We start from the raw sequence: 26,091 nt of genomic DNA, 5'->3' as shown, positions 1-26,091 counted from the left end.
CAAGGACTTTAAAACACCCTGTGGGTATATTGTTTGAAATGGAAATAAATTTGATGAAAATTCGAAATATTTCTCTAACACATTTCGATAGTGCTTTTAAAAATTGTTTCGAGCAATAAATTTAGTTGGATTTATTGTAGATATATAAATTTATACTAAACAAAAGTAAATCTCGCTTCGGTGTTGGAAACTTGGTAAATTTATCTAAGTGTGCTGTGGATGTGGTAGATATAAATAAATCTCCTGGAATGTTTTCGTGTTTGTTTTCTTTAGGCATGTAGCTTAAGTATCTGACTAATTTTTACGGTGCTAAGTGTAACACTGTGTTACAAAGTAGGATAATGAGATTTAATTTTCCTGTTTTTTAATTCGGTTACAGTTCCAAACCCTGTAAAATAATATTTAAATATTTGACAGTAAAAACTTGTTTTCAATTTAGTTGTTTCGTAAAACAATCAAATGCGGTACGCACTTGTTCCTAAAGAAAATCCATTGCACACTTAATTACATTTAAAATTATGCATGCTTTTAACTTTTTTCTGCTTTCTCTATGTTTTTGAACAGGACATGAGTTAAACATATGTACTGAACTGTTGTAATTATTTAATTGAACTAAATTAGTTTTTTTTTTGAAAAGTGATTGTATATCCTAGTAGAAATATTCTGTTTAATTTTATAGTTGCTGTAATAATAATTATTATAGTTTTATGCCTGAAATATTTTCTATTTAATTGAAATTTTATGCTCTAATAGGTAGTACGATCTATTAACTTTAAATAAAGTTCACATAAAGTGTATTTAAACGAAGGAAACAGACAAACGCTATCGGATAATAATTTTATGGTCAAAATATAACGGGTGTTTAATTTAAATTAAATTAAATATATTTGTAACTGCGAAACTAAATAAGCATTATCTATAAATCTGACAGGAAATACAGCAGTAGGGACATACTAAGCTATTTAAGATAAAACTTCAGTAGCTTGCTGTTATTATTATAAACCCCTTGATGTTACGCCATTGGTCAAGGCTACATATAGGAGGGATTATAAAATATTTTATAATTCGTGTATTTTTTTTATAAATTGATTGCCTAGTTCAACAAAGCTATTGTATAATTTAACCAGAGACGTACAATTTTTTATTTTGAAAAAGGGTCGGGTTATTTAATAGCACATATACATATATTGAGTAGATATGTTATATTTCTATGATATTTTGTTTATATTAGTTGATAATATTTGCGCTCCATCATTTTAAATACACCCAGTACAACTTGTTGAACTTGAAATTTCAAGTATATTGAAGAAACTAGAACAAAAGTGTAAAAATATGCCTTTATAACTCGCTTCTAGCTAGCTCACCAAATTGTTGAGCCACTCCGTATATGAATATTAAAATATTGTTTCAATAAATAATACCAGAAAATCGGTTTAAAATCCTTTTCAGCCATGAATAAGTCTTTCATTTTCCAATTACCCGTTTCATATTTTATTCAAGGCATAACGCCTACTCGATTTTCGTTTCAAAAGGCTTTCAGGAGCTCGTCTGCGTATTCAATATATATTTATGTACCTCGACGACGTCCGTAATAACCGAGGATAAATCTCGAGAGCTGCTGTAAAATGAATTATTTGTAGAAACGGATTAATTGGCACAAACGCTGCTTAAGACAAATTGGATTGCTACAGACACAGAAGTTGCATCTCCCCAAATTTTGCAAAAATCGCAAAATAATAGCAAAAAATCACGAAAAATAGCGAATAACATCATACTAATTATAAGTAATTTCAATAAAAGATAACGTGTAAGTTTTATGACGATATAATTTAATTTTTCATTGCTCATTTAGAAATGTAGGTTTAATATGTCGTCTCTTCCACACACAATTCAGATTTTGAGGTTAGGTTAGGTTCAGAGGTTAGAATGAGGCGTAGGGTAAATACAGTTTTTCAGGTTATATCCTTTATTTGGTTAGTGATACACGCAAAAAAAGATAATTATACAATTTATAAACATTTTGTTACAACTTTTTAAGATATATTCAGATACTTTATTGCTAAATAAATACTAATAAAATCTCAAAATTTTGTAGAATTTATACGAGAATTTTTAAAATATGTTAAATTTTATGTTATATATTGCATAAAATTGTTGTTAATCAGCATGATACTAAGCACAACACTGAACAGGTCTCCGAACCGAAGTAAATCAGACCAGTAGTAATATAATAATGGTACAACAACACAAGTGCAATAAAGAATAAAACACATTTTTATAAGGGATTTGAAAAATACTAAAGTGTATTAAATTTGTTCTTGTAAATATTTTCACAATACATGCTACTTCGTATTACAAATAATATATTTCTAATTCAGCAAGGCAAAGTTTGTTGCAACGAAACTAATTGATAAAAATTTAAGAAAATAAATTTTATGTGCCGACATTATATGTACAGTATATTGAAGATTATAGTATAAAAGGGAAAATAAATTTAGAATTTTTTATTATAAATGTTTAAAAAACAGTTGTTGCAGTTTGTTAATTAAATTAATTCTGATCTTAATCTAGTTGGTTCATTTTCTTGTTGTATTTGAACATATATGTTACCAGCGTCTCCAAAAATAAGTGCTTATTAATTATTATTATTTTATTATTTATTGTTAATTACAGAATTTTTTCGGCGAGTAATTTTTTTTAACACTTTTTTGTTTATAACACCACGCCGAAAAATACAAAAAAAAAATATGTAAATTATCAGAAAAATACACTATAAAATAAAAAAAGTTTCATGCTGTAGGTTTTTGTTTTAAAAATTAAGCGGTTACCTTCATTTAGAAGCATCTTTTTAGGGGGGTGAACCGCTCGCCTACTAATTTTTATGTACTTATAGCATTTGTCTGTTACATTTTCTCTACTCAATCCAATAGTCATACTTTTATAACTAAAAATGCTTCTTAACATTGAATAGCATGTCCTCATCATAGAAAACGATTTTTTTTCTTTGGGTAAATAATTAAAACATATCAGTAAAACTTTCTCATTTTTTATACACTATTTCTACCAACATTTTTTATACACTATTCCTACCAACTAGTAAAAGCATAGCCCGTATAAAATTTGTGATTTTTTTTGTAGAAAGTAATCTACGACATTTTCAGTACTTTTATATCAGAGGGTAAAATATCATCAAAATTTTAATGTCATCGAATTGCAAATAATTATTCAAATTTAAATTTTTTAAGACTTTAATTGATGCCAACAAATAAAGTTGTGTATATAATTCGAATCATAAACGATCATTATCATACATACAGCGTTATCCTAACATACACTGCTAGTAGCATAATTATCCTTATCACTATCTTATTAACTATCACGTTTACTTTGTGACAGTTTGTCACGCATTATGAAGAACTACAATAATGTAGTCTTTTTATAAGGTATGTTTTTATTTTTTCCTTTATCTCCGAAGTATTAAATACATGTACGAGACGACGCTGTTACTCGAAAACTTCATCATTTTTGCAAGAAGTTGCACAGTAAATCACGAGGTACCATATCTTCCACGACGATAGTTTCTAGACGATAAACGTGTACGAACACATTCCTTGGCCCATCTCCACGTAATTTATTTATAAACTTTATTCCTCGCGCCCGTCGTTCTGTCCGTCGTCTGGCTTTTTTCCTTTTTTCGGGGCATGGGTGGTATAGAATTAATGGACGTGTATAAATACTCCAAAAAAAGTCCAAGACGGCGACGGCTGGCTCGGTTTGGTGCGAGCGAACTCGGACAAGCGATTGCGTTCGCCGTTCTGCTGCTCGCCGGAGTGACATATTATTTGTAAATTTAGTATAATTTAGGCTTTTTGCAGTGGTGAGTGATCATGAGATATGACATCCCAAATTATAGAAAGCAAAATATACCTACTTGCGTAACAGTAAGAACTGTAACGAACTTCAGTTCTTTTTAACAAATTCTCAACGTACGGGATATTGGAAAATGTATGTGAATTGGTAAAACAATAAATTAGGGATTGATAACGTCTTTATTGCAAGTTTCAGAATTTGGAAAAAAATGTTCTAATTATTATGCTGCCAAATTAGCAGTGCCAGCAACGACCAATAATAGGGAATAGTCAATTAGGGTAAACAGTACATAGATTTATTACCTTAGTTTGGAATTGTTTATAGGTCAGCTTACCAAAAGTATTTAACTAAATCTCTTAGCAACAACCAAACGCGATTTAGTTAAATTGTCGTCTGATAAACTGACTGTCTATCGCAATTAAAGATTGCCTTTACGTTACAAGAAAAGGAAGTTCTAATGCGCAAACTTTGACAAGATCCTCCATCTTACACAACTCTATTCTGTAGAAAAGTTACATATTTTTTAGATTTGCTTAGTTCTGTTGTAGCTGACCAATTTATTTAATTTCTTGAACCATTTATTTTCAAAACACCCTTTATAAAGAATTGCACCGTACAAAATTTAATAACATTTATGGGGCTATACAACTTAAACAAAATTTCATCTTCTTAATGCTTGTTAGGATCCCCTTTTCCTGCCTCCATTAGTTATAGCATTTGAAGCTTCCTTTCGGTTTTAAGGGCTTTTAAGGACTCTCCTGCTGCTTTTCTTTAAGTTCGTTTATTTTGCCACTCGTGGATTTCGATTAAACGACTCTCCATTTGATCAACGATGGGATATAAAAAATGATGACACTTTCACAAAGCTCTGATAATTCGTGGCAGATAGCACATAAAATTGACAACTATGCTTCTTGTAAGAAAACCGCGAGAAAATTTCAGTTCGTTACTAGTCATTATTTTAAAGAAAGACGAAAACAAATTTTTATTTCCTCAAAAAGTCAAATTTTTAGAACATTTAAACAGTATAAAATCGGACGTTAGTTGAACTATTTAAACAGGTTACAATATCGGTAAAATTAACAGTTCAGGAAATATTTCTGATTTTATGTCACAGTGCACATCGAGCGGCGCCTCCACCATTTTTTGTTTTTAATTTTTAATTCGACAATTAGATACTATGTTAGAACCGTACATTTTTTCGAAATAAGAGTCTAGAAAATTTTACTGTCTGCTAATGTAATTTTCACTAACAAAATTTGATAAACACACTACACACATAACACAAAATAGAAAAACAAAACATGAAAAGTAAATAAAAATTACTTTTTAATTTTCACCTTTGAGAGCCCGTATGAAAAAAAATTTATATGAAAAACTGATATTATTTTGACCTCATTTATTTGTACTCGACTTTTTTGTATCAAGTACCGGAACATCCATACTTCTTTTTTGCTCTTTGTAAAAAGTTAAAATCTATTTTATCCGAGTACCTTTCTAAATATTTGTCTATATCGATATAAAACGCGACTTTCATATAATTTAATTAACTAACCATATTATCCTTCCCATTGTGTCTCTTTCACCAGTCTTATGCAACGGAACGGGTCTAATCAGCTTATGAAAGTCGAGCAAAATAAAATACATTGTCGGATATCATTAAATACGGTCAAACCTGACTACATTGTAAGGCCTCTTCCAGACCAGAACTAGAAAAAGTTTAGTGTTGTGGTGCTTGAAACTCCTTGTAAGTATATTTATTGTCAATTCCTTTTCTTCACTTGAAGGTAGTAAATATAGTATTAAATAATGTATAATAAGTAGGTTTATGCTGACTAGAATTGGCGCTGATCATGACCTTCTCGATTGGGCGAAAGGTAGACATTGACTTCAGCAGCTATTATTTATTGTTGGAAAGAATTTTCGTCAAACTAATGTTAGTTGTATGTGCTATTAAATCTATTTGTAAAGTATATGCGGCGAGAGTATTTCGCAGAATTTCGCCATTTCTGTTATATGTAATTTTGGATCGAAAGTAAACACTTTAAATAAACACATTACAGCGAATTTATGATTACATACAGCGATAAAAGTACATTGTTTGTACATAACACACATTTCTGGTTCACCAACCTCCGGAAAGAGATCCTAGATTATATATATCTACGTATGTATCACACAAAGTTGGAATATTTTAAAGTTTCCTTTTAATGCATTCCAGGCTAAAGTTGGAACGTTAATACGTCAGTATTATTAGAACCAGTCTGCTTTTATTTTTATTCGTCCTAAGTACATTTTTACTCTGTTTATCTAAGAAGTCGGTAAAGGATTGATTTCTGTGAGGTTTATTTTTGTTGGATCGAAAATTTAACACTAAAAAACTGAAAAAGGCATGTTATTAGATAGGGTGTTTTCTGAATCTATGCTATAACTTTTTTAACTTTAACCTTTTTAATTTACTACAGTTTTTTGGTCTATAATGATCTAAGTTTGAAGTTTCTTCATGCAGATTTAGAAACCATCGTGTATGGTATTTATTACCAAAATCTTAAAATTCCAATGTATGTAAGATTGTATGTAAATTTTCAAAATGTACTTAATATAATGATTATAGATCGGAAATGTTAAGATGGCTACAATGTAATACAGGCTTGACCCGATTCGGCTCGATTCTCTTTATGTAATTTTATTCTAACGAAAATGACACAACCGAAAAGCGATTATAGAAAATAATTAACAGTTGCCCTAAGTGTTCCGCGCTTAATCGTCTCCGGTGATCGGTAAAACGAAAATGACCGCTCAACATTTACCGAGGTCACAGGTGCATATATAAATTTGTCGAATTTTTTAATAGATGCTATTTTTACTAATGGTGGCGACGCATCAAGTATTTCATATTTTAGTAATCTCACTGTCAGCGTCATTGTACAATAACATGTACATGTCTGCCTCTGAAGCTTCGCATCGATCAATTTATTCGATACGTATCTAGCGGCACCCTAATATCTGCCCTGTCGGCCTGGCATTCGCTGAACAATCACGTGTTTTTATAGCAGTTTGCATCATTGTGTATTGTGAACACGGTTTGATCACAGATTTAGCCTGTTTCGGCTACTACAACGCGCATTGTATAATAATAACTAGCATAATACTACCGTTTATTTATTTGATTGTCGCCGAAAAGTTTCCTTACTCGAAAATCAGTCTTTTTTCGAAAAACATAAGCGAGTAGTAATTTGTAGAAAATTGAAAGACGAATCCGAAAATATCATAGTTGTTACCGTAAAGCAGTGGCGTACTATTTTATTTAGAAAAATTGCCACCGATACCCTGTATTTCCGCCACTGGAGCATGTAAATTTTTAAGAAAAGCCCTAAGATTTTTGATAACTTTTACATAAACACGTGCCAAATTTCAAATTATTTTTAAATTATTTAAAGAAATTAAAAATATTTTTTGAAGTTTAACACCCTGTATATTTTTAATGAAGCGTTCTAGATAAAAACTTTATAGGAAAGACCCCTTAAAATTCACCAAAAAATAGGAAAGTTCATTTTTGGTCACCATTTGTGAATCACCCTGTATATTTCAAACAAGTATTCTTTAATGAAATTATTACTTAATCGATACAACTAAAATATACAAGGTTAATTAGATATAAATATTAAAGAAATTAATTTTCGTCAAACAGAAACTTGAACAGACGTTTTTTTTTATCAGCTAATCAGTTTTTCGGTCACATCTTTTATAATTGATTCTTATTGTTTTTCTGATTGCATATTCTGATTTTGCAGAAAATTTTCACATGTGGGAAGAAATGGAATTTAGAATTGATACATTTATTTTCAGCAGGAATTTTTGAGCATGTAATGAATTATTTAAATGGATTTTACTAAAAAACGGCTCATGCTATTAAAATCTGTCAAGAGTACCTTTTTTATGCAAAACATGATAAATTTTCATAATTTCGGTTCAGGAAGTAGAAAAAAAATTGCGTACAAAAAAAATTGTAAAATTTGCCCCATGGTCCCGCATTTTATTACGCCCCTGTAGCAAATTTTGATTTGTATATTATGCCGATTATTAAGCATATAAATACTAATACAACACCAACATTTCGTGATTTAATATTAAACCGTTTTGAAGTTATGCAATAAAAACTATTTCCTGAGTTACCTCTTCAAGGGGCTGTATCTCCTATAGGGGCCGCCACTGACAAAAACTCTACTAAAGTTTTCATCATATTTCGACATGTTTTACATACTCTCCAATTTACAGTACTTATTTCATATATTTAACAATTCGGAAAAAAACGGAAAAATTAGAAAAAAAAACGTTTATCTAATCTATTGGTTCATTACACGACCAAAAATTAAAAAAATATATTCTGAGCTATCGCCAAATATACTTGGTTTTATTATTTTTCTAATTTCACAACCTTGTAACTTACTCACAGGTTTGTAACGCAAACTTGCTACAGTTTTTAATGATCTTTTCCTCAAATTTTTACACTTTACGCTGAGAATGATCCTTTTTGTTGTTTTTTTATTTGCTTTTTTTCATAGACATAGCCAACGTCCTTCCTTTTTATACATTCAGTCTCGTAACAAATACGGATCCTCAAATAACTATTGAAACCTTATACCGCATTTTTTATCTGAATGCACTTTTGCGATATATCTATACTTTCTTTGAAATTATATCTCCTAGGAACTATACTGTATCATTCTTGTTTATTACTCTCAAAAGCTACCCAACAGATATCCAGTTGCGTTCACCTAGTTCTCGGTCTGCGGTATCGGAACCGCGATAACCTGCAATCCCCAACCATCTTGTGAGAGGAGAAAATTACGGTCGCCGCGCTGAAACCACCTTTTCTCTCCGGCGACGCCGCTCTCTGTTGCCACCTGCAGGCCGTCTGCAGTGAACAGTGACTACCGCGGAGTTCATCGAACTGGTGCTCTTTCCGGCCGGTGAGCTCGCCGGGTACGAGGACGCCCCTGCCGGCTGCCGTTGCCCCCACGAAGGAGGCCTCCACGCCGAGAGTCGCCCGGTTGATTTTGCGTACGTATCCATCGCCTAAACCGTCAGCAAGAAATAGTTAATGGATGACTTTAAGGGCCCCATATTCTTTAAATAGTGTTTTCCGCAAAGACAAATAATTTAAAACATTTAATAACTGAATAATCTAAAGCTTATCAAATAATAGGAATGTTATGTCATGCCACCTGAGTATTTTCAAAGACGCCGCAGTAAAACGAATAAACAGGTGCAAAAAACGATCAAACCATCAAGGTTTTAGGTACTGAAATCTACGAAAATACTAACTTTTTTAGAATTAACTCCACATGTAAATATTCTTATAACATTTACTTGTTTAGTCCTACATATAAAATTGTTTTACAAACGCTTTTTTTTAGTTATTATTTTATTTGGGTAAATTTAAATGGTAACAATGAATAAACAAAACATCAAGGATTTTATTTTTGTGCTTACTTTTGTTCTACACGTTTTACTTTTCAAGATTTCAGTACCTAAAAATGCCAGAAATTTCACCATTTCTCGGCCAGGGATATGGCCCCTTCAGGTAAAAGAATAGTTGAAATGTGTAAATATTATGGACGTGTCTTCTTAGTAGGTAAAATGTGCCTGATTTCTTCATGTTAACACGCTCTTAAATACAAGTAGGTTGACGGAATCAAGTGGGACAATTTTTTTATGGATCGGGCCCTGAAAAATTAAAATAACGTCTTCGCAAGTGAAAATAATACTTATAAAGTCAATAAAGAACATAATTCCTTTCTTTTTGTTAATCACGTTCTTTGGAATTCCTGAAAATATGAAATATTAAAATAAAGGAACGACAACGTCTTTATTAGAAGCTTCAGATCTAGGAACTTTTATTATATTTGCATTGGCAACTCTGTCATGTCCTATTTATTATGTTATTAAGTTGGCAGTGCCATTAACGACCAGTAGTAACGGCTAGTTTCTTAATTTTAAATCTATAGATATTACACTGGATCATCACAAAAAAACACCAAGGTAAATATTCAAGGAATGGGAAATGACTTGAGAAAATTTAATTTTGTTGCATTGACAGTTTTTTTCTTTATACAGGGTGTTCGTAAATAAGTGCAAAATATTTTAGGGTGTGGTTGCCGAAGTTATTTTGTAAAAAATTCTCACGTAGATCGAAATATGCTTCGTTTCCCAGATACAATGTTTAAATTTTAATTTTTTATTTATTTTTTATTAATTATTTCAGAGTTTTAAAGACATTGACTCGAAATTGGATGGTTGTATTTTATTTAGAAATATTGACAGCAACTTACTAGATAATGTATCCATAGAAATTAAAAATTCACAACTTGCAATAAAATATGTTTTATTTTTTCCTTCGAAACGGTGCTTCCTACGAAAAGAATTGGAGAGAGCAGTTGCATTCAAAAATTCAGCATTAATGGAGGATTTATTAAAAAATTTCAAAATGGGAAAAAGTCTGGCGTACCATTTTTTTATTAAAAAGGGTTGTGGAATTCTCGCCCGAACGCCACTGGTGCAAGTGGAAATATTCAGATGACCCCAAAAAATGCACATTTATTCCTCCAAAGCGTTTTTCAAATTTCGAGTTAATATCTTTAAAACTCTGAAATAATTAATAAAAATAAATAAAAAATTGAAATTTCAACACTGCATCCCCGAAACGAAGCATATTTCGACATACGTTAATAAACCAGGGCCTCAAAGTTACTGATTTCCAAGATAGAGGGCGTTCAAGTTTTTGAAAAATATAACATTTTTTCAATTATCTCTGAATTTGTTTTACGTAGATTGAAGAAACTTGGGCAAATGATGTAACTAATTAAAGGTAATTATTCGGTGTATATAAATCTGTCAATCAGTAGCGGAGATTCAGGGGAGCTTTGCCATTAAAACCGTCAGATTACTGTCATATTAGTAATAAAAGAGGCTTTTTCGATTTTCTTAGTTTATTCCTTTCCATATTTGTCTTCTTCGTATACTTAAAAACTCATACAAATGCAAATTCGTGTGAACATACACATTTGTTACTCTGACCCTTCTGAATAAAATTACTCTGTTTTAATCGTTAGAGAAAGCACCCGTGGGATGAGCCAAACCCATGTAGGACGAAAATGTTGCATGTCGCCATTAGTCTGGGTTTTAAAGACACAAATTCACTTAGCCTGGTGCTAATACAGGCGTCACGTCGACACCATTAATTATCTACTGTTACGTTGTGTCTCTTTGTAAAAGAAATGCTGTGGCATTTGTGTTAGGACTGTGAACTCCAATACGCTGTACTCGACAAAATAGAATTATCACTCTCGTTGCGTTTTTCAGTAGCGGAATAATAAGAGTTGTTTAAACCTGTGTGCGTTTAACTTTTTTTAATTTTGTATCAGCGACACATACCAGCTTTCTACAACTTTATGCATGAATTTTTCTTAGATGTTCGCAATTGTTCTTTTATTTTGATGAAACACCTAAATAATATTGTCACATTTTCAAGATATTCTGTTCTAATTTACATGTCACCAGGTCACTAGCTCTGAGAAGGGAGATGTAACAGTTTGCGCCCAGAAAATAAATTAACGCAATAAGTTAATGATAAATATTTTTTCTTACTTTGCCGTAGTTCTTTATGGTTATTTTTAGACCAGCTAATGCCTTCTGGTATGATTATGTTTGTAGTGAATGACCACAAAATGCTCTTTAAAATCTAAATTAAATAACACAGGCCCGGTACCTTCGGTTACGCTCGGTGGTTCCGTTAGGCGGTACTAATGGTTCTCCAAGTACCATCATGGCTTCGATCACGGTTTTCAATTAATTTAGTTTATCATATCTGTGAGTGGGATGATGAATTGTTAAAGCAGAAGAAAGCTATAACCGAAAGAGTGATTTTTAATAGTAGTATAAGAATAAAAGAGGACTGTCGCTTGCTTGATTGTGCAGTATGCTGAGTATTATCTGAGTACATTGAAAGATAAATTCTATTTCTTCCGCCGTAAATCCTATGAGATCTCAGTTGCTTGACGCTGTCATATTCTGGTAAATATAAAATGATATGAAATATCTCGGTTATCCTTGTAGTTTTCATAGAATCGATGCCGTCGACTAGTCCTCGTTTTGCTCTGGTTGACGCGAATATCTCTATCGTGAAACACGTTCTACACGGGGTGATCCGGATCCGTCCTATATTAAAAAATTTGGATTGTGCGAAATTGAGCATTGAGCAATATTTAAAAAATAATTGATTAATTTAAAGAAGTTAACCGAAAAAGGTATTGTTTGGGAAAATCACCTTTCTGCAAAAAAAGATATACTTACGAACGAAACATTTCGATGGTGTAAAACATCTAATTTGAGCAGAATTAATTTCATCGGTACTTTTTTTTTATTAATCTTGATTTTTATGATGTGAATAGGTCATACTTCAAGAGCAACTTCCTTGAGTAAAAATAAGACAAATAGGTTAAGTTACTTTAAAACAATTCTGCTTTATTAAAATTTGACGGGCCTTGAAAGAAAATTGTTTTGTTCTATTTTTGAAGATAGCTCAAGTCCTCTTTGAGGATATTTCAATTAACTTTGATTTGGGGGAGTTTTTGGTGTAACTAATTTTGAATATGAACTTATTTTTTGATGTTGTCCACTTCCTATATACAGGGTGATTCACTTTTTATGATTAGGACTTTAACCATCGATAGATTTCGTCAAAATAATGTCATTTTGAAGTATACCGTTTTTCTTCCAAAGGCATCCTTTTGTGTACGAATGAAAACCTCTACCGATTTTACAAATTGCTATGAAAATAGATCAATCATAGGCGTTCGTAAAAGACTAATAACTCCTATATTTAATATAATTTAGAAATTTTTCAAAATAAATATATTTTTTTACATTGCAGTTTATTCTCCAGCAAAAAGGTCTCTTACTATTTTTAAATGAGGTGCTTCATTTTTGAGAAAAATGGCTTCTTATGGATTCATTACATCTGAGATTTTCAAATTAATATAGAATAAAATATTTAATATTGAGAAACAAATAGAAATAACAGTGATTCGAAAACAAAATATTTAACTTTAACTTCAAGAAAATTTTGACTTTTAGAGTTTAAAGAACTAAAAATACAATTTTCACATGAAACAAAACGATATATTTTTCCAATTAATAAGTAATGAGTTTAAAGCCCATCTTACTCTTCTTCTGAATATAGCATTTTTTGGTTTTGTAAACTTTAACCTCAATAAAATTACACAGAACTGCCAAAATTTCATTTGGAATGAAACTTGGTTGTTTTCTTTTTAATGTTGACTTTGTAAAAATGAATACTTTGCTATTTTGACGAAAACAACAAAATAAACCATAAATAACATTATAATCCAATATGGCGCCCTTAAAAAAACAAAAATTGATTGTCGTTCTAATACGGCAAGTACGAGTACGACTACATAATTAAAATTTCTACAAAGAAGTATTAAGTTAAAAAAGTCGTAAATTCCCTTTGCGCTTTCAATTAAAAAAAAATTGCATCAAATACATTGAATTTTGAATTTCATTTTTAATTCCGCAACTTTGCCATAATTTTGCAAAACAGGCACCCCTAAAGCAATTTCTTCACATCCCCCTGGTCTCATTTTTCTTATTTGTGTTCGAAGTCGGTTACTTCTATTCCGTATCATAAAATTTTCCGGCTCGAGCGCTCGTCAATCACTCCTCTGCAGAAAGCATTCTTTACATCGGCTCCTCCGCCAAAATCTCGAATAGCCTTTATTCTCTTTTTACGAAGGTGACTCACTAGAGTTACTTCTCGGCCGAGGCGGACGTTTCTCCTGGATTTATGACACGGTCCGCGGCCGCAAAATAAATTCCAGTGCATGCAGCAAAGAGCATTCTGCTCTCGCTGTTAAATTAGCCGAGATGTTATCCCGTGTGGTACCATTGAACGACAGCCGGCTTGACCGGATCTGTGCAAACGTTAATGGTCCGGTACTTATTTAGGGGTCCGGTTGACGTGAAAAGGGGAAAATTGTAAAAAAGCCATCATGAAATATCAATTCAATACAGGGTGGTTCCGAGGTAATGGGCCATTTATGGGTAGATTCCCGAAGCAAATATATTGCGATTCAGCCGAACTTACCTTAGACCAAAAGTTGATAGTTAAAAAGATACAGGGTGTTAAATGTAAAATATTATTTTAGTTTATTTCCATTTATTTCTTAATAAATGCAAATATCTACACAAAATTTTGGGGTTTGGGGTTCTTTGGATAGAGGAATTGTTTGTTCACATTTTGGTTATAGTTCATAGAGGGCGCCAATTGCCGTAGATTGAAGGCATTTGAAACGACATAACTTTTTTGTACTTTAAGGTATCTCATCTTTGGTATCAAATTCTTATTTTCCAACTTTTTTTACACAGAAACGGTAGACTTTATGAAAGTAGCTGTCTCGCACCGTTTCCGAGATATTTGGCTTTGAAACTTCCAATGCTAATAGTTGAAATAATTAAAATAATTTAGAAATGTCAAAAACAAGGGTTTATTTAGAATTAAAAATTGTAATGCACAGTAAAATAGTAAACATTAGTAAAAATATATCCCTTTTTGGCAATAATTGCTCAAAATGTCCACCTCTAACTTCAATACATTTATCAACGTGTTTATTAAAGGATTGTATTATTTTAAAGTACATATAAACCCTTAATGCGAAATGACTTTGCAGTATTTAAAACCTGCTACTAAAGTTCTTCTCAAGTGTTTACAGTTTCTCCATAAACAACTGATTTCATGTAATTCCAAAAACGAAAACCTCGGCATTCTATCTCACATTTATGTATACGAGTAAACAATTTAATTTATAAGGGACCACCCTGTATACTCTGGGTTTCAACAAGTATTAAATCTTTTGTATTTTAGATATAAATCGTACCACACTGTAAAAATAAATTATGTCAAATTTCACTCACGTTGGACTCGATAATGTCCACATTATAGTTTCTGTTAAAACGAAGTGAGCGACTTTGTACTTTATTATTAGTAAAAAAAGAGTTTCCCGTAATATGATTTAAGTTTAACTATTATTATTGATTTAAACTCAGGTTTGATTATAGTGAAATTAATTAAACGCCATTTACCTATTTAATGTTTTGTCAATTCATCTGATTTTCAGCTTTTAGTGAAATTATTTGCTGTAACGTATGACAAATGCAATGAAATTATTTGAGTCGAATTTTATACATATTCCAACTGTTGTTAAGTTTTATTACAACAGGCGTGCCAAAAGAAAGTCGAAATATTTGCGGCATAGTTTTGTTTCTTTATTTTTTCGATGTTTTGCCACCTTTGAAAAAAATTAAAAATTAATTAAATAAACAAAAGAGACTAATTTAAAGTTATTTTTATGCAAATACTTTTGTGTATCTAAAAATTTCACACTGAAAAAAGCATACAAATACAGAACACATTACTATACAGGGTGTTACAAATTAATAGATCAAATCACTTACCACATATTCTTTGAACTAAAATAACGGGACTTTTCATATGTCACATTTCATTTTGGAGCCTCATATTTTTATCTTTACACATTTTTTGTGTAATTTTGGTCTAAAATATCAAAGCGCGAACGGAAGAAACGTCTCTAAAATCAACGGAGCTATCAATAAAAATAATTTCTAAAATTTTGATNACGGGACTTTTCATATGTCACATTTCATTTTGGAGCCTCATATTTGTATCTTTACACATTTTTTGTGTAATTTTGGTCTAAAATATCAAAGCGCGAACGGAAGAAACGTCTCTAAAATCAACGGAGCTATCAATAAAAATAATTTCTAAAATTTTGATTTTGTAGATGAGGCTCCAAAATGAAATGTGGCATAGAAAAGTCCCATTATTTTAGTATAAAGAATATGTGGTTAACGACTTGTCCTACTAACTTGTAACACCTTGTATTTCGTGCATTTCACCAAGTAGTTAATGTTTCGAAAATCTGTTTTCGTCTTCTGAACTAATATGATGACTTTTCGTTTTAATTATTATTTTTGGCAGCTTCTGGAAGCGAAAACCTAAATTTTCTAAACAGAAACGATTTTTTGAAGAGCGCGAAGTCTGCTTTTTTTTTAGTGAGAGATATTTGGTTAGGCAACACTGGATTCATAAAAATAACCCTCGACTTATCTAACAGTGTCAGGAACTTGCAAAAAAATTTAAGTTAGGCATTTTAAAGCATTATCTTAGGGTACATAACTGTACTACTACATATACAATTGATATTGTTATATATATATATATATATATATAATTAATCTATCTTTTTATGCATGTATTGTCATAAATCATAAAATTATCAAAATGGTCAACAGTAAGTGAAAATATACAGAGTGTCCCTGAAAAGGATGGACAACGCTTGACCACAGGTTCCTTGGATGAAAACAAGACTATTTAGCCTAACTTACCTATATACAAAAATGCACGCCTACTGAGATATGGCTTTCTAAATATAGAACAGATAACCTAGTTTTTTTCAAATAATTTGAAAACTGTTTTTCTTAGAAACTTCAAATTTGGTACACATATTTTTTTATATAAGGGCAATGTAAATATAGAATTTGGTGAGAATACATATACAGGATGTTCTCTTTCTAGTGCCTGTGCGCCACTGGCTATCCCGTAACTTTTTTGTATGTACGCCAATGACGACAGAATTTATATTTTTAAAAATAAGCACTATTTTAGAAGATTTTTTGCCTCTTACAAAATTTTGATATCGTTTATGGATTTCGAGTAAAATTGGCATTTTTTACACATTAAATAATATAAAATCAGTTTAAGATAAATAGAACATTCTAGTACGAGGTGCCATATAACAGAGAAACAAATTCATAACAATAATTAAAAGGTTCTGTGTCAAGCTAGCTGTGATTTAATTTTAGCTTACTTTGTTTTTTATTGCAATTTATACTTTTGCTGAACAAACTGATATGTTAGTAGTTTTGGGTTATTGTGAAGGAAATTGTTGTGCTACTGTTCGAACATATGCTGAAAGATTTCCTAATCGAAGAACTCCAAATCACAAAACATTTGCTAATGCGGAGAGACGCCTTCGGGAAACAGGACGTTTTTTACCTGTAACATTAAATCGTGGATAATGTACGGTCGGAATTATTCAGCTGGAGAAACAAATTTTGGAAAGGGTCAAAAAAATTCCTCAAGTAAATAAAAGGCTTTTAGCGGCAGAGGTTGGCTTTCAAAAAGTTCCCTTAATAGAGTATTAAAAGACCAGTTATTACAGGTTACAGGTATTACAGGGTACAGGTAGGTATTACAGGTCTAACAGGTGGATAGGTAGAGGAAATAATACCCCTTTAAAATGGCCACCTTGATCCAGGGACCTAAACCCATGTAATTATTTCATTTGGGGAGCGTTGAGGACCACAGTTTAAAATCACTTTTCACTAAATACAGAAAACGAATATGGAGTAGAATACGACATGAAATTAATGTTATGAGAGGTAATGCACAATTATTGGATAATTTCTAATTTTCGAAGAACTAATGTTTGCATTTAAGAACAAGAAAGTAACTTTGAGCATTTACTGTAATATTATTTTAATGTGATTACAAATATCAGTTTATTTAAAATGTTAATGTTGACTTTCTTACATTATTAGTTGATATTGTTTATTTAAAATATTAGTGTTGATTTTTATTTTATTGATTGATAATACTAATACCAAAAATGTGTAGTTATTTTTTTTAATGTGACGTTTTTTCATTATTATTCCCTGCTTTGAGGCTGCAGTTATAAATTATTTTTTATAAATCGGAATTTTTGCCTATATTTAATGTATAAAAAATGCGAATTTTACTCGAAATCCATAAACGATATCGAAATTTTGTAAGAGCAATAAAATCTTCTAAAATAGTGCTTATTTTTAAAAATATAAATTCTGTCGTCATTGGCATACACACAAAAAAGTTACGGGATAGCCAGTGGCGCACAGGCACTAGAAATAGAACATCCTGTATATATATTCTCTCCAAATTCTATATTTATTTACCTTGCCCTTATATAAAAAAATAAGTGTATCAAATTTGAAGTTTCTAAAAAAACAGTTTTCAAATTATTTGAAAAAAAACTAGGATATCTATTCTATATTTAGAAGGCTGTATCTCAGTAGGCGTGCACTTTTATATATAGGTAAGTTAGGCCAAATAGTCTTATTTTCATCCAAGGAATCTGTGGTCAAGCGTTGTCCATCCTTTTCAGGGACACCCTGTATAAATTAGTTCACATATTACATTTAAGTGATTTTCCGCAGAATGTTATCTTATTAAAAAAAACACAAATTAGTCGCAAGTATAAATTAATATCTAATTGCAAGTAAATAAATTAGGTATGAATTATATGTTTACTTTCTGCGTAATAAATATTTATTTCCATTAAAGGAACTGAAACTAGTTTTACTAGCTGTCCGTACATAATTGCAAAATTACTTCAGAGAAACTAATGCGTGTTTCGCTGCAGCTTTTATTATTTTTTTAATGATTTATTTTATCTAAAATCCCTCCGCGGCGGCTACGAATCTAGTAATAAACTTGGCTTAAAATAAACGTATGTGGCAACAATAAAGAACAAACTCATCAGCGGCAAACACTTAATGACTCCATAATAATAATAATAATAATAATAATAGTAATAATAATGTTGAATGGTAACTGTAACCTGTTAACACTATTTTTAGCTGTATACGGTCGGGTATTTCATGAACTATAAATGCAGGTTTTTATTACACCACGGTATAAGTATATAAGGCAAAGTAGATCACGTATGTTTTATTTATGATATAGTTTCTCGTTTCTCCAGCAACAGCGGATTGTATGTAAATATTGTTACTGGCAGTTCTGTTATAAAAATTAATAATCAAATAGAACGCCGATAAAGTTATAATAAAATGGTAACAGGCCGGCCCTCTTCCACACAGATTTTAAGTTTAAATTATCGTTTATGCGTCTTGCAAATATAAATCATCAATTTATTGACACAACCATATTTTAACTTCTGAATGGATGAAACATTTACAATTCGAGGAGTATATAAAAAATGTGTAAGCCGCAAGATCATTTACTTAACAGTCAATTGAGCTCCCTAGGGGAGAAGTATTTGATTAATGATCAGAAGTCACCACTGTACCACCCGCCACTTTACTGAAGTATTGACAAATCATGAATATAAGCGGCTAAGTATCAGTCAATTAGCTAAGCTAATAATCAGTTATTATAATCTTAAAGAAAATAGGGGTATAAAGGTGGTTAGCTGTCTTGTATATACAGGGCGCTCCGAATTGCAAACGCCAAACCTTACTTGGTGTCAGTGATAGAACATCTCAGGATTAGAAAAAAACATTCATTTAAACATAGGACGCTTTTTTCGGGATGCAAAGTGATGAATTTTTAAAAATATATACAGGGTGGTCCGAATTTTATGCAGGAAACTTCGAGGGTAGATAGATTTAAAATAATACGTGTTTGCCTTATAAACATAGGTCTGGAACGGCCCCGTTTTAGAGATACAGGGTGTTGATGTTTAAAAAAAATGATTTTTTGTTTATATCCCACACTACCTCACAGGTGGTGTACAAAGGAGTGTAAATAATTTTGTTGATGTGCTTACAAATTGCACTTACTTTTAAGCATAAACATAAATATTCTTGTAATATTATCGTTAGAAGTGTCTGCCACAAGGGGATTGTATTGGTATGAATTCCTTGAGAATGGCGAATCTTTGGGAAAAAATTAAAGTCACCTTTTTTACGTATTTTGTGCATCAGTTACAATGACATGTAAAAAATGCGGTGGCGTAGGTTTTTTTGTAAAAAAGGGAGTGACCCCTGTCCAGTTGTACACCACTGGTTGAACCTTTAAAGGTCATATTTCAGGGAATATAAGGCCTACTATCATACATTATATGTACCAAATTTTATGGAGATCGGTTAATAGATTCCGGAGATATAAACAAAAAAGTCAATTTTTTTTTGACAACTTGTACCTCTAAAACAGCGTCGTTCCAGACCTATGTTTATATGGCAAACACATATTATTTTAAAGAAATCTATCTGCCCTCGAAGTTTCCTGCATAAAATTCGGACCACCATGTATATTTAAATATCTCTCAAATGTTTGTAAGTAAATTGAAGAAGCTTGAGGTGATGATTTAACTAATTGTGCACAAAATATTGATTCACAAATCTGTCTACCAGTGGCGGAGATGATGGGAGATACCGTGACGACGAACTTAAGAATTTCGACGCCACTGAATTTTCCGGAAATTGAAGTGCATTTAATTCTGGTTGGTGTTTCTTTCACTTTATTCGAAAATGAACCATTTTTCAATAATAATAATATATTTTTTTAAATAAATCTTTGAAATAGTTGAATAAAAACAATGCCGAACATAATCAATTGACAAAATACACTCGGCAAACTTGTCCTGCGGAAAAAATGTAATTGTGAAACATTTAATAAATTTCAAGACAATTGTTTCCCAGTTTTTAAATAAATAAAATAAAATGTATCGATTTTGTAGTACGAAGATATGCTGTGCTTAAATTTTGGCTCGAATTTCAGTAATTATGAGTCTCTAAAAACAGGAACATAACTTTTAATCAAATGATGAATTTGAAAAATATGTAATTAAAGTACCCAAAGATTCACGTCATCCAAATAATCATACGTATTAAAAATAATTTAGGTACTTACCAAAAAACAAAATTCAGTAATTTTTAAACGCACAAGTACAAAACAAACTACAACATATGCTCAAAATGTCCATCACTATTTTCGATGCACGCACGACACCTTCGAATCCAATTTTCTCGCACTCGCTGGAAAACGTCTCGAGAAAAGGAAATAGTGGTACGCAAAAAACACTGAGACGGTTCAATTCCAGATACCAACTGAGTTGCGTAATGCTGGACAGCTTAGTACCTCGTGTTATCCGCCGCGCCGTTGTCACACTGTTCGATATAAATTTTATCGAATTTTAAATTTATTACAACGCTAATTATTTTTTAGAATTAAGCACAAAGAAGTTAAAAAAAGTGATAAATATTGTATTTTATGGTATTTTATGCACGCAGTTATGTCAATATTCCTTAATTAATCGAACTTTTGTACATCGAATTGGAGATTTTGATAATTTTTTATTTGAAATGGTTGAGTTTAGGACCCATGTTATATAATGGTTTTTGTTAATTTAATGTATTCTATCGTCTGTTAAAATTAAGGCAGTCAAACTTCTAACACCTTGTGTAAATTTTGAGAAATTAAATTTTAAATATAATGTACTTATGAAAAACATTAAAAAATAATTGGCATATGAACTTTAAATTTTCTGAGATAACCCCAAAACAATTGGAAATTATTATATCATCGATTTTTTGTTTCGAACTTCTTATGGTCACATTGTATTTAAAATTATATTTCTAGGAAAAATTGCTGTAATTCAGGACACCCAAAATAAAATAAAAACCATAAAAATATATAACCATCCATACAACAATTAAAAATCACTATGGCAAAATCGATATATATTTCTTAGTGAAATAAAGACTTATTTAACATTAACAAAATAATAATTACTTAAAAATTGGTGTTTTGAGTAAAATAGAAGACATCTTCTCATTGTCGAAAACAAATGTACTTATCGAATTTGGAAAATATTCAGTGGCGTCGAAATTCTGGGATTATTGATGACGAGAATTCCCAGCATCTCCGCCACTGATTGAGAGATTTGTATTTCGACCATCGACCTATTTTTAATCATAATTACTTTATTTCGAGGTCAAATCATTACCATAAGTTTTGTTAATCAACGTTAAATAAAATAAAATACATTTTGTACAAATTTTTTCCCTAACAAATTATGTCCCAATTTATCACTAATTTAAAAATAGTAACCAATTATCGTTTTGTTGTAACTATAAGCTAATATTAATTATGTGGGGAAACGAATGATTTTAAAATTAATCTTTTGTTTGTAGGTGACGTCGATCGAATAAGCCAGTACTTGGTCCAGCTCTCGAGAGACCAGGGCTCGTTGGATAACATATCGGTGATAGTTGTTTTTCTCCGGGAACCGTCCAAGATAGCAGCGGAGGCCCACTGGGCAAACCGCAACCGCACCACTACCACCATGGACGCCAGCCTCGATAACGCCAATAATCCCTTCGCCATCTCTAATGGCGCCCCCACAGACAACATCATCTCCCAGAAATCCGACGGCCTACTTTTAAATCTCACGGACAACTTCAAACAGAACGGTGAGTACACTAGGAGCCTTTGAGTAATCGTCCCTCTTCTGATATAATAAATCCCACTTCTGATTTCTGATAGTAAACTTTTTTCGAAGAAATCTATTAAAAGGAAGTCGTTGCAGGTACTGACATTTCGCCTACCGCAGATTTTTACCCGAAGGAAAAATCGAACGGTAAAAGGTCTGCTTCCGAGTTCGACGATGACGACTTCGGTCCTGAGACAGACGTGGACGCCGTGGACGACGCGCTCTCCCCAGTAGAGACCGCCAAAGGTTTCGGCGACGTATTCACCAACAACAATCCTGCCGAGGGGGTGTGCAACCCCTTCATCGAGCACCAGGAGAAGGCAGCCCTGGAAATCGAACGCGAGCTTCAGAAGCAGCAGAGCGCCGACGCAGAGGAACCCAGATTGGCCAGAGAAGAGACTCCCACACCTCCCGCTGATGCTGGTAAGTCTTTTCTACATCTCTCACTGGAGATCGATTGATTTCACTGCCACAATATTTTCGTTCACATGATATCATCTAACCATAAATGAATACTTAATGAACAATTACACAATCGCCAATTGCGCGCTCTCAAAAGGAAAACTCACAGCGGATCTGTGTCATAAATTGCTTATAAGTTTATGCGCGTGACGAATTTTTATTAGACGCTGGAATTTTTATGGTGCCTCGCAGGGTTACGAATTGGGGCCATTTCCGTTTCGATTTACGCAATGCAGGCGGACTGCTGCGTTTCGCAATGGCTGTTTGCGTGTCTCTAGTGCACCGTGAAAACACGGTCTCAGACAGCAAACTGCCTTGCTGGAAGGTTATTCAAGTGTTTACCATTTACTTCCGGTGAATTAAGTTGTACATTGAAGTAAATTACTAAGTAATTGTTATATAATGCTGGCATGCACTAATACATCATCATTCACCTTTATAATTGGCCGTGTTTTAAATAATACAAGAAACAATTGATGAATGATATATCTGTTTAATAAGTAATTTGCTGAACTCAGTTTTACCTGGCAAAAATTTCAATACAGATAGTTTTATTTATCAGATTAATAGATAGTTTTAAATTGGTATAAGAAACAACTATTTTCGAGTTTTACATTTTTGGTCCTTCGGGCCGGATTTAATAAAAATATGAATACCAAAAATATCTTTGTTACACCACAAACCTCTATTGCGTGACCAAGGATCATGTTCTTTCTGAGAGGCTCCGCATCTTTCTCCCGTTTCGTCGCCATAGCTACCGCCCTAATAGAGTTACAAAATGGTAACGCGAGATGATAATTGTTGCACACAATTCACGAGCGGGTCTAAATGGGATTTCGTCGTTCAGCAATCGTCGTCCCCGGTGAGGGGGAAATTTCAAAATCGGCACTCGGGGCAGTCAATGGGGCGTCGCAATATCGAGCAGAAGGAGACTGTTTAAATTCCCAGTTGCTTTAGGGCATTTAATTGGACAGTTATTTAATCCAGCGTGATTATTATTTAATTCGCTTTTGCATTTTTAAAACTACTGTTAGTAGGGCATTTAAAGGACTCAAAAAAAATATTTCAAAGGCACGTTTTTTATAATAAGTGTATATACAGGGTCGGAAAGTCTCCATGGTTCATCGGCTGTTACGTGAGAGCGACAAAGTAAGTCATAGAAATCCGTGCGATGGAGAAAGATGGCTATAATTAAGGCGTCTAATAGTCACCGCCCATTTCGCCCTTCTACAAATAAGATCCACTTCTTATTTGTGGAAGGGCAAAATGGGCGGTGACTATTTGACGCCTTCATTATAGCCATCTTTCTTTATCGCACGGATTTCTATGACTTACTTTGTCGCTCTCACGTGACGGCCGATGAACCATGGGGACTTTCCGACCCTGTATTCAGAAAACTATAGTACAGAAACTACTTTTATGGCACTATATATTTCCTCTCGAGATTGCTTCTTTTTTCCTGATAGCCATTCATCACTTATAATGTCTAATTCCAGTTTGGAAAAGTCCGCTTCTGTAATAATACACGTCCCTTCATCATTAGCACTACATCTTATGACATTTATAAATTGACATCGTAATGGGATCCTATCTGTGACGTAAATTTATAGTCAGTCATTGTTGGGCAGATAAAGAGTTATTTTCAGAAGTTTAGAATTATTATCCCTTTCTTCCTAGTATTCCATTACAGTTATTATTTCGAATTTGCTTGAAGGAAACTGAAACATGAATTACGTCAGCGGTCCCCAAACTTCTTTGAAAATCTAATTTATAGCGTATAAGTTTCCTATAATTTGTTAATTTCCGAAACAGGTCATTAGTATCTACTATAAAATAGTAGGTACATTAAACCGCTGCCAACTTTTATTTGTTATCCCGTGATAATATCCGAGAAGTCGAGACTCAGCAGCGATGGCTGTGGGACGAGCACAACCCAAACCGAATTGAAACGCGCCTCAAGCGTGACAGTTCACACACACGCGCTAGCAGCTGTCGGCGTCCCTCCGAGAACGAAATTTATCACAGATCTTATACTATTGCGGTTCTAATTTACTACCGCCGCCAAACTGCGCGGATACATCGAAAAATATCAAAATGCCTCCATACTTCAACTTACTAGTCACGTTTCGCTTGATTTACGCCTCGCGACAAAGCCCGCTAGTTCTAGTGATTTTTTTTCCTCTGGAATAGTATTTATTTACGTTCCTGGTAATAATAATAGTAATAATATGGACGTGTCGAGGCAAGGAACTGCCAGACACTTCTAAATTGCGATTGGAGCCCTATTTCTTATTCAGAAGAAGTTGTAGGTGGCGCTGTATTTGGGTGATAGAATAACCATATTTTGGGATAGCAGAAGTCGGAGAGAATTTTCAATTCGAGTAAAGCGCCCACTCTGGTGCAAAATAGATAAAATATAACCAAACTAGTATAACCAAACCATTTTTATGCAAAACTGGGGTATTCTGGGGAGAGAGATTTAAAGTTTGTTAATAATAATATGGTTAATAGATAGGACCTCCTCCCATTCTTTTACATTTCAAGATGAAAATGTTGAATTTAGGTACATACTTACAGTTCTCAATATACAATTTCATTATAACCATAATAAAACCGATGGAGGATAATTCAAATTAATTTTCAAGTGTTAAAAAATACTCCTTAAGCAACGATTTTTAAGCTGCTGCTGGCGTTTTCACCGGACGAAATGGTGTCTCTTACTGTAAGCACAGAATGTCATTGCAATAAGTATCATTTTAACGACGTTCTTGCAGACAGTGTAGGCCGATGATTTTTGCCGACGATGAACACCAGCAGAATACCTTAAAGACGTAGCTTTAGCAGTATTCTATTTCTTCAGTTACTCACAAATCTATGTTGATTTTTTTGTGACACACAAAATAATTGTAATAGCTAACAAGTATAAAAATAAATAAAACAATAAAATTCAACATGTCAATTAAATATAAAACAGTATAAATCCAAACAATCGAACAACATAATTTTTTGACATAACATTGGCAGTAGGAAGGCGACAGCGTTTACGTGTGCGTCTGTAGCGAAGTAAATTAAAAGTGCGGGAAATTTGAAATGATTTCCTCAAAAGGACAATTTTTGTTTATAATTTAATCATAATATTTAACATTTCTATATAAACCGTATAGCTGCAACACCAAATGGTTCTCTTTTTTTGCTTCGACGTCCACAGAAAGGCGTTATTTTCTAAGCTGATATAGCAAGCGCCACCTTAATGGAATTCATCTATTGTAAATGGTTTAAGAACCAAATTCAGGTACTGCATAATGTGTGGCCTAACATCAGTTTAGTTATGGTAGTCTGCTATCCAATTGCTATGAATTATTTGACGAAATTCATTTTATTAGGTTTT

At 32.5% G+C, this 26,091-nt stretch overlaps 1 protein-coding gene across 5 annotated transcripts in view; it reads left to right on the top strand.

Annotated features, from left to right (window-relative positions):
- Window positions 1-26,091, top strand: part of LOC108903690 (mucin-2) — a 288,133-nt gene that overhangs the window by 205,203 nt on the left and 56,839 nt on the right. For 4 of the 5 annotated variants that reach the window (XM_018705949.2, XM_023456212.1, XM_023456216.1 and 1 more), the window contains 2 exons: window positions 21,943-22,221; window positions 22,329-22,664. In XM_018705949.2, coding sequence (XP_018561465.1) covers window positions 21,943-22,221; window positions 22,329-22,664 — 615 coding nt within the window. The remainder of the gene's footprint in view (window positions 1-21,942; window positions 22,222-22,328; window positions 22,665-26,091) is intronic. The other variant, XM_023456214.1, reaches the window with a different exon arrangement.

Source organism: Anoplophora glabripennis, unplaced genomic scaffold (assembly GCF_000390285.2).
Source record: "Anoplophora glabripennis isolate ALB-LARVAE unplaced genomic scaffold, Agla_2.0 scaffold70, whole genome shotgun sequence".
NCBI lineage: Eukaryota > Metazoa > Arthropoda > Insecta > Coleoptera > Cerambycidae > Anoplophora > Anoplophora glabripennis.
This window is presented reverse-complemented; position numbering and strand designations above follow the sequence as displayed.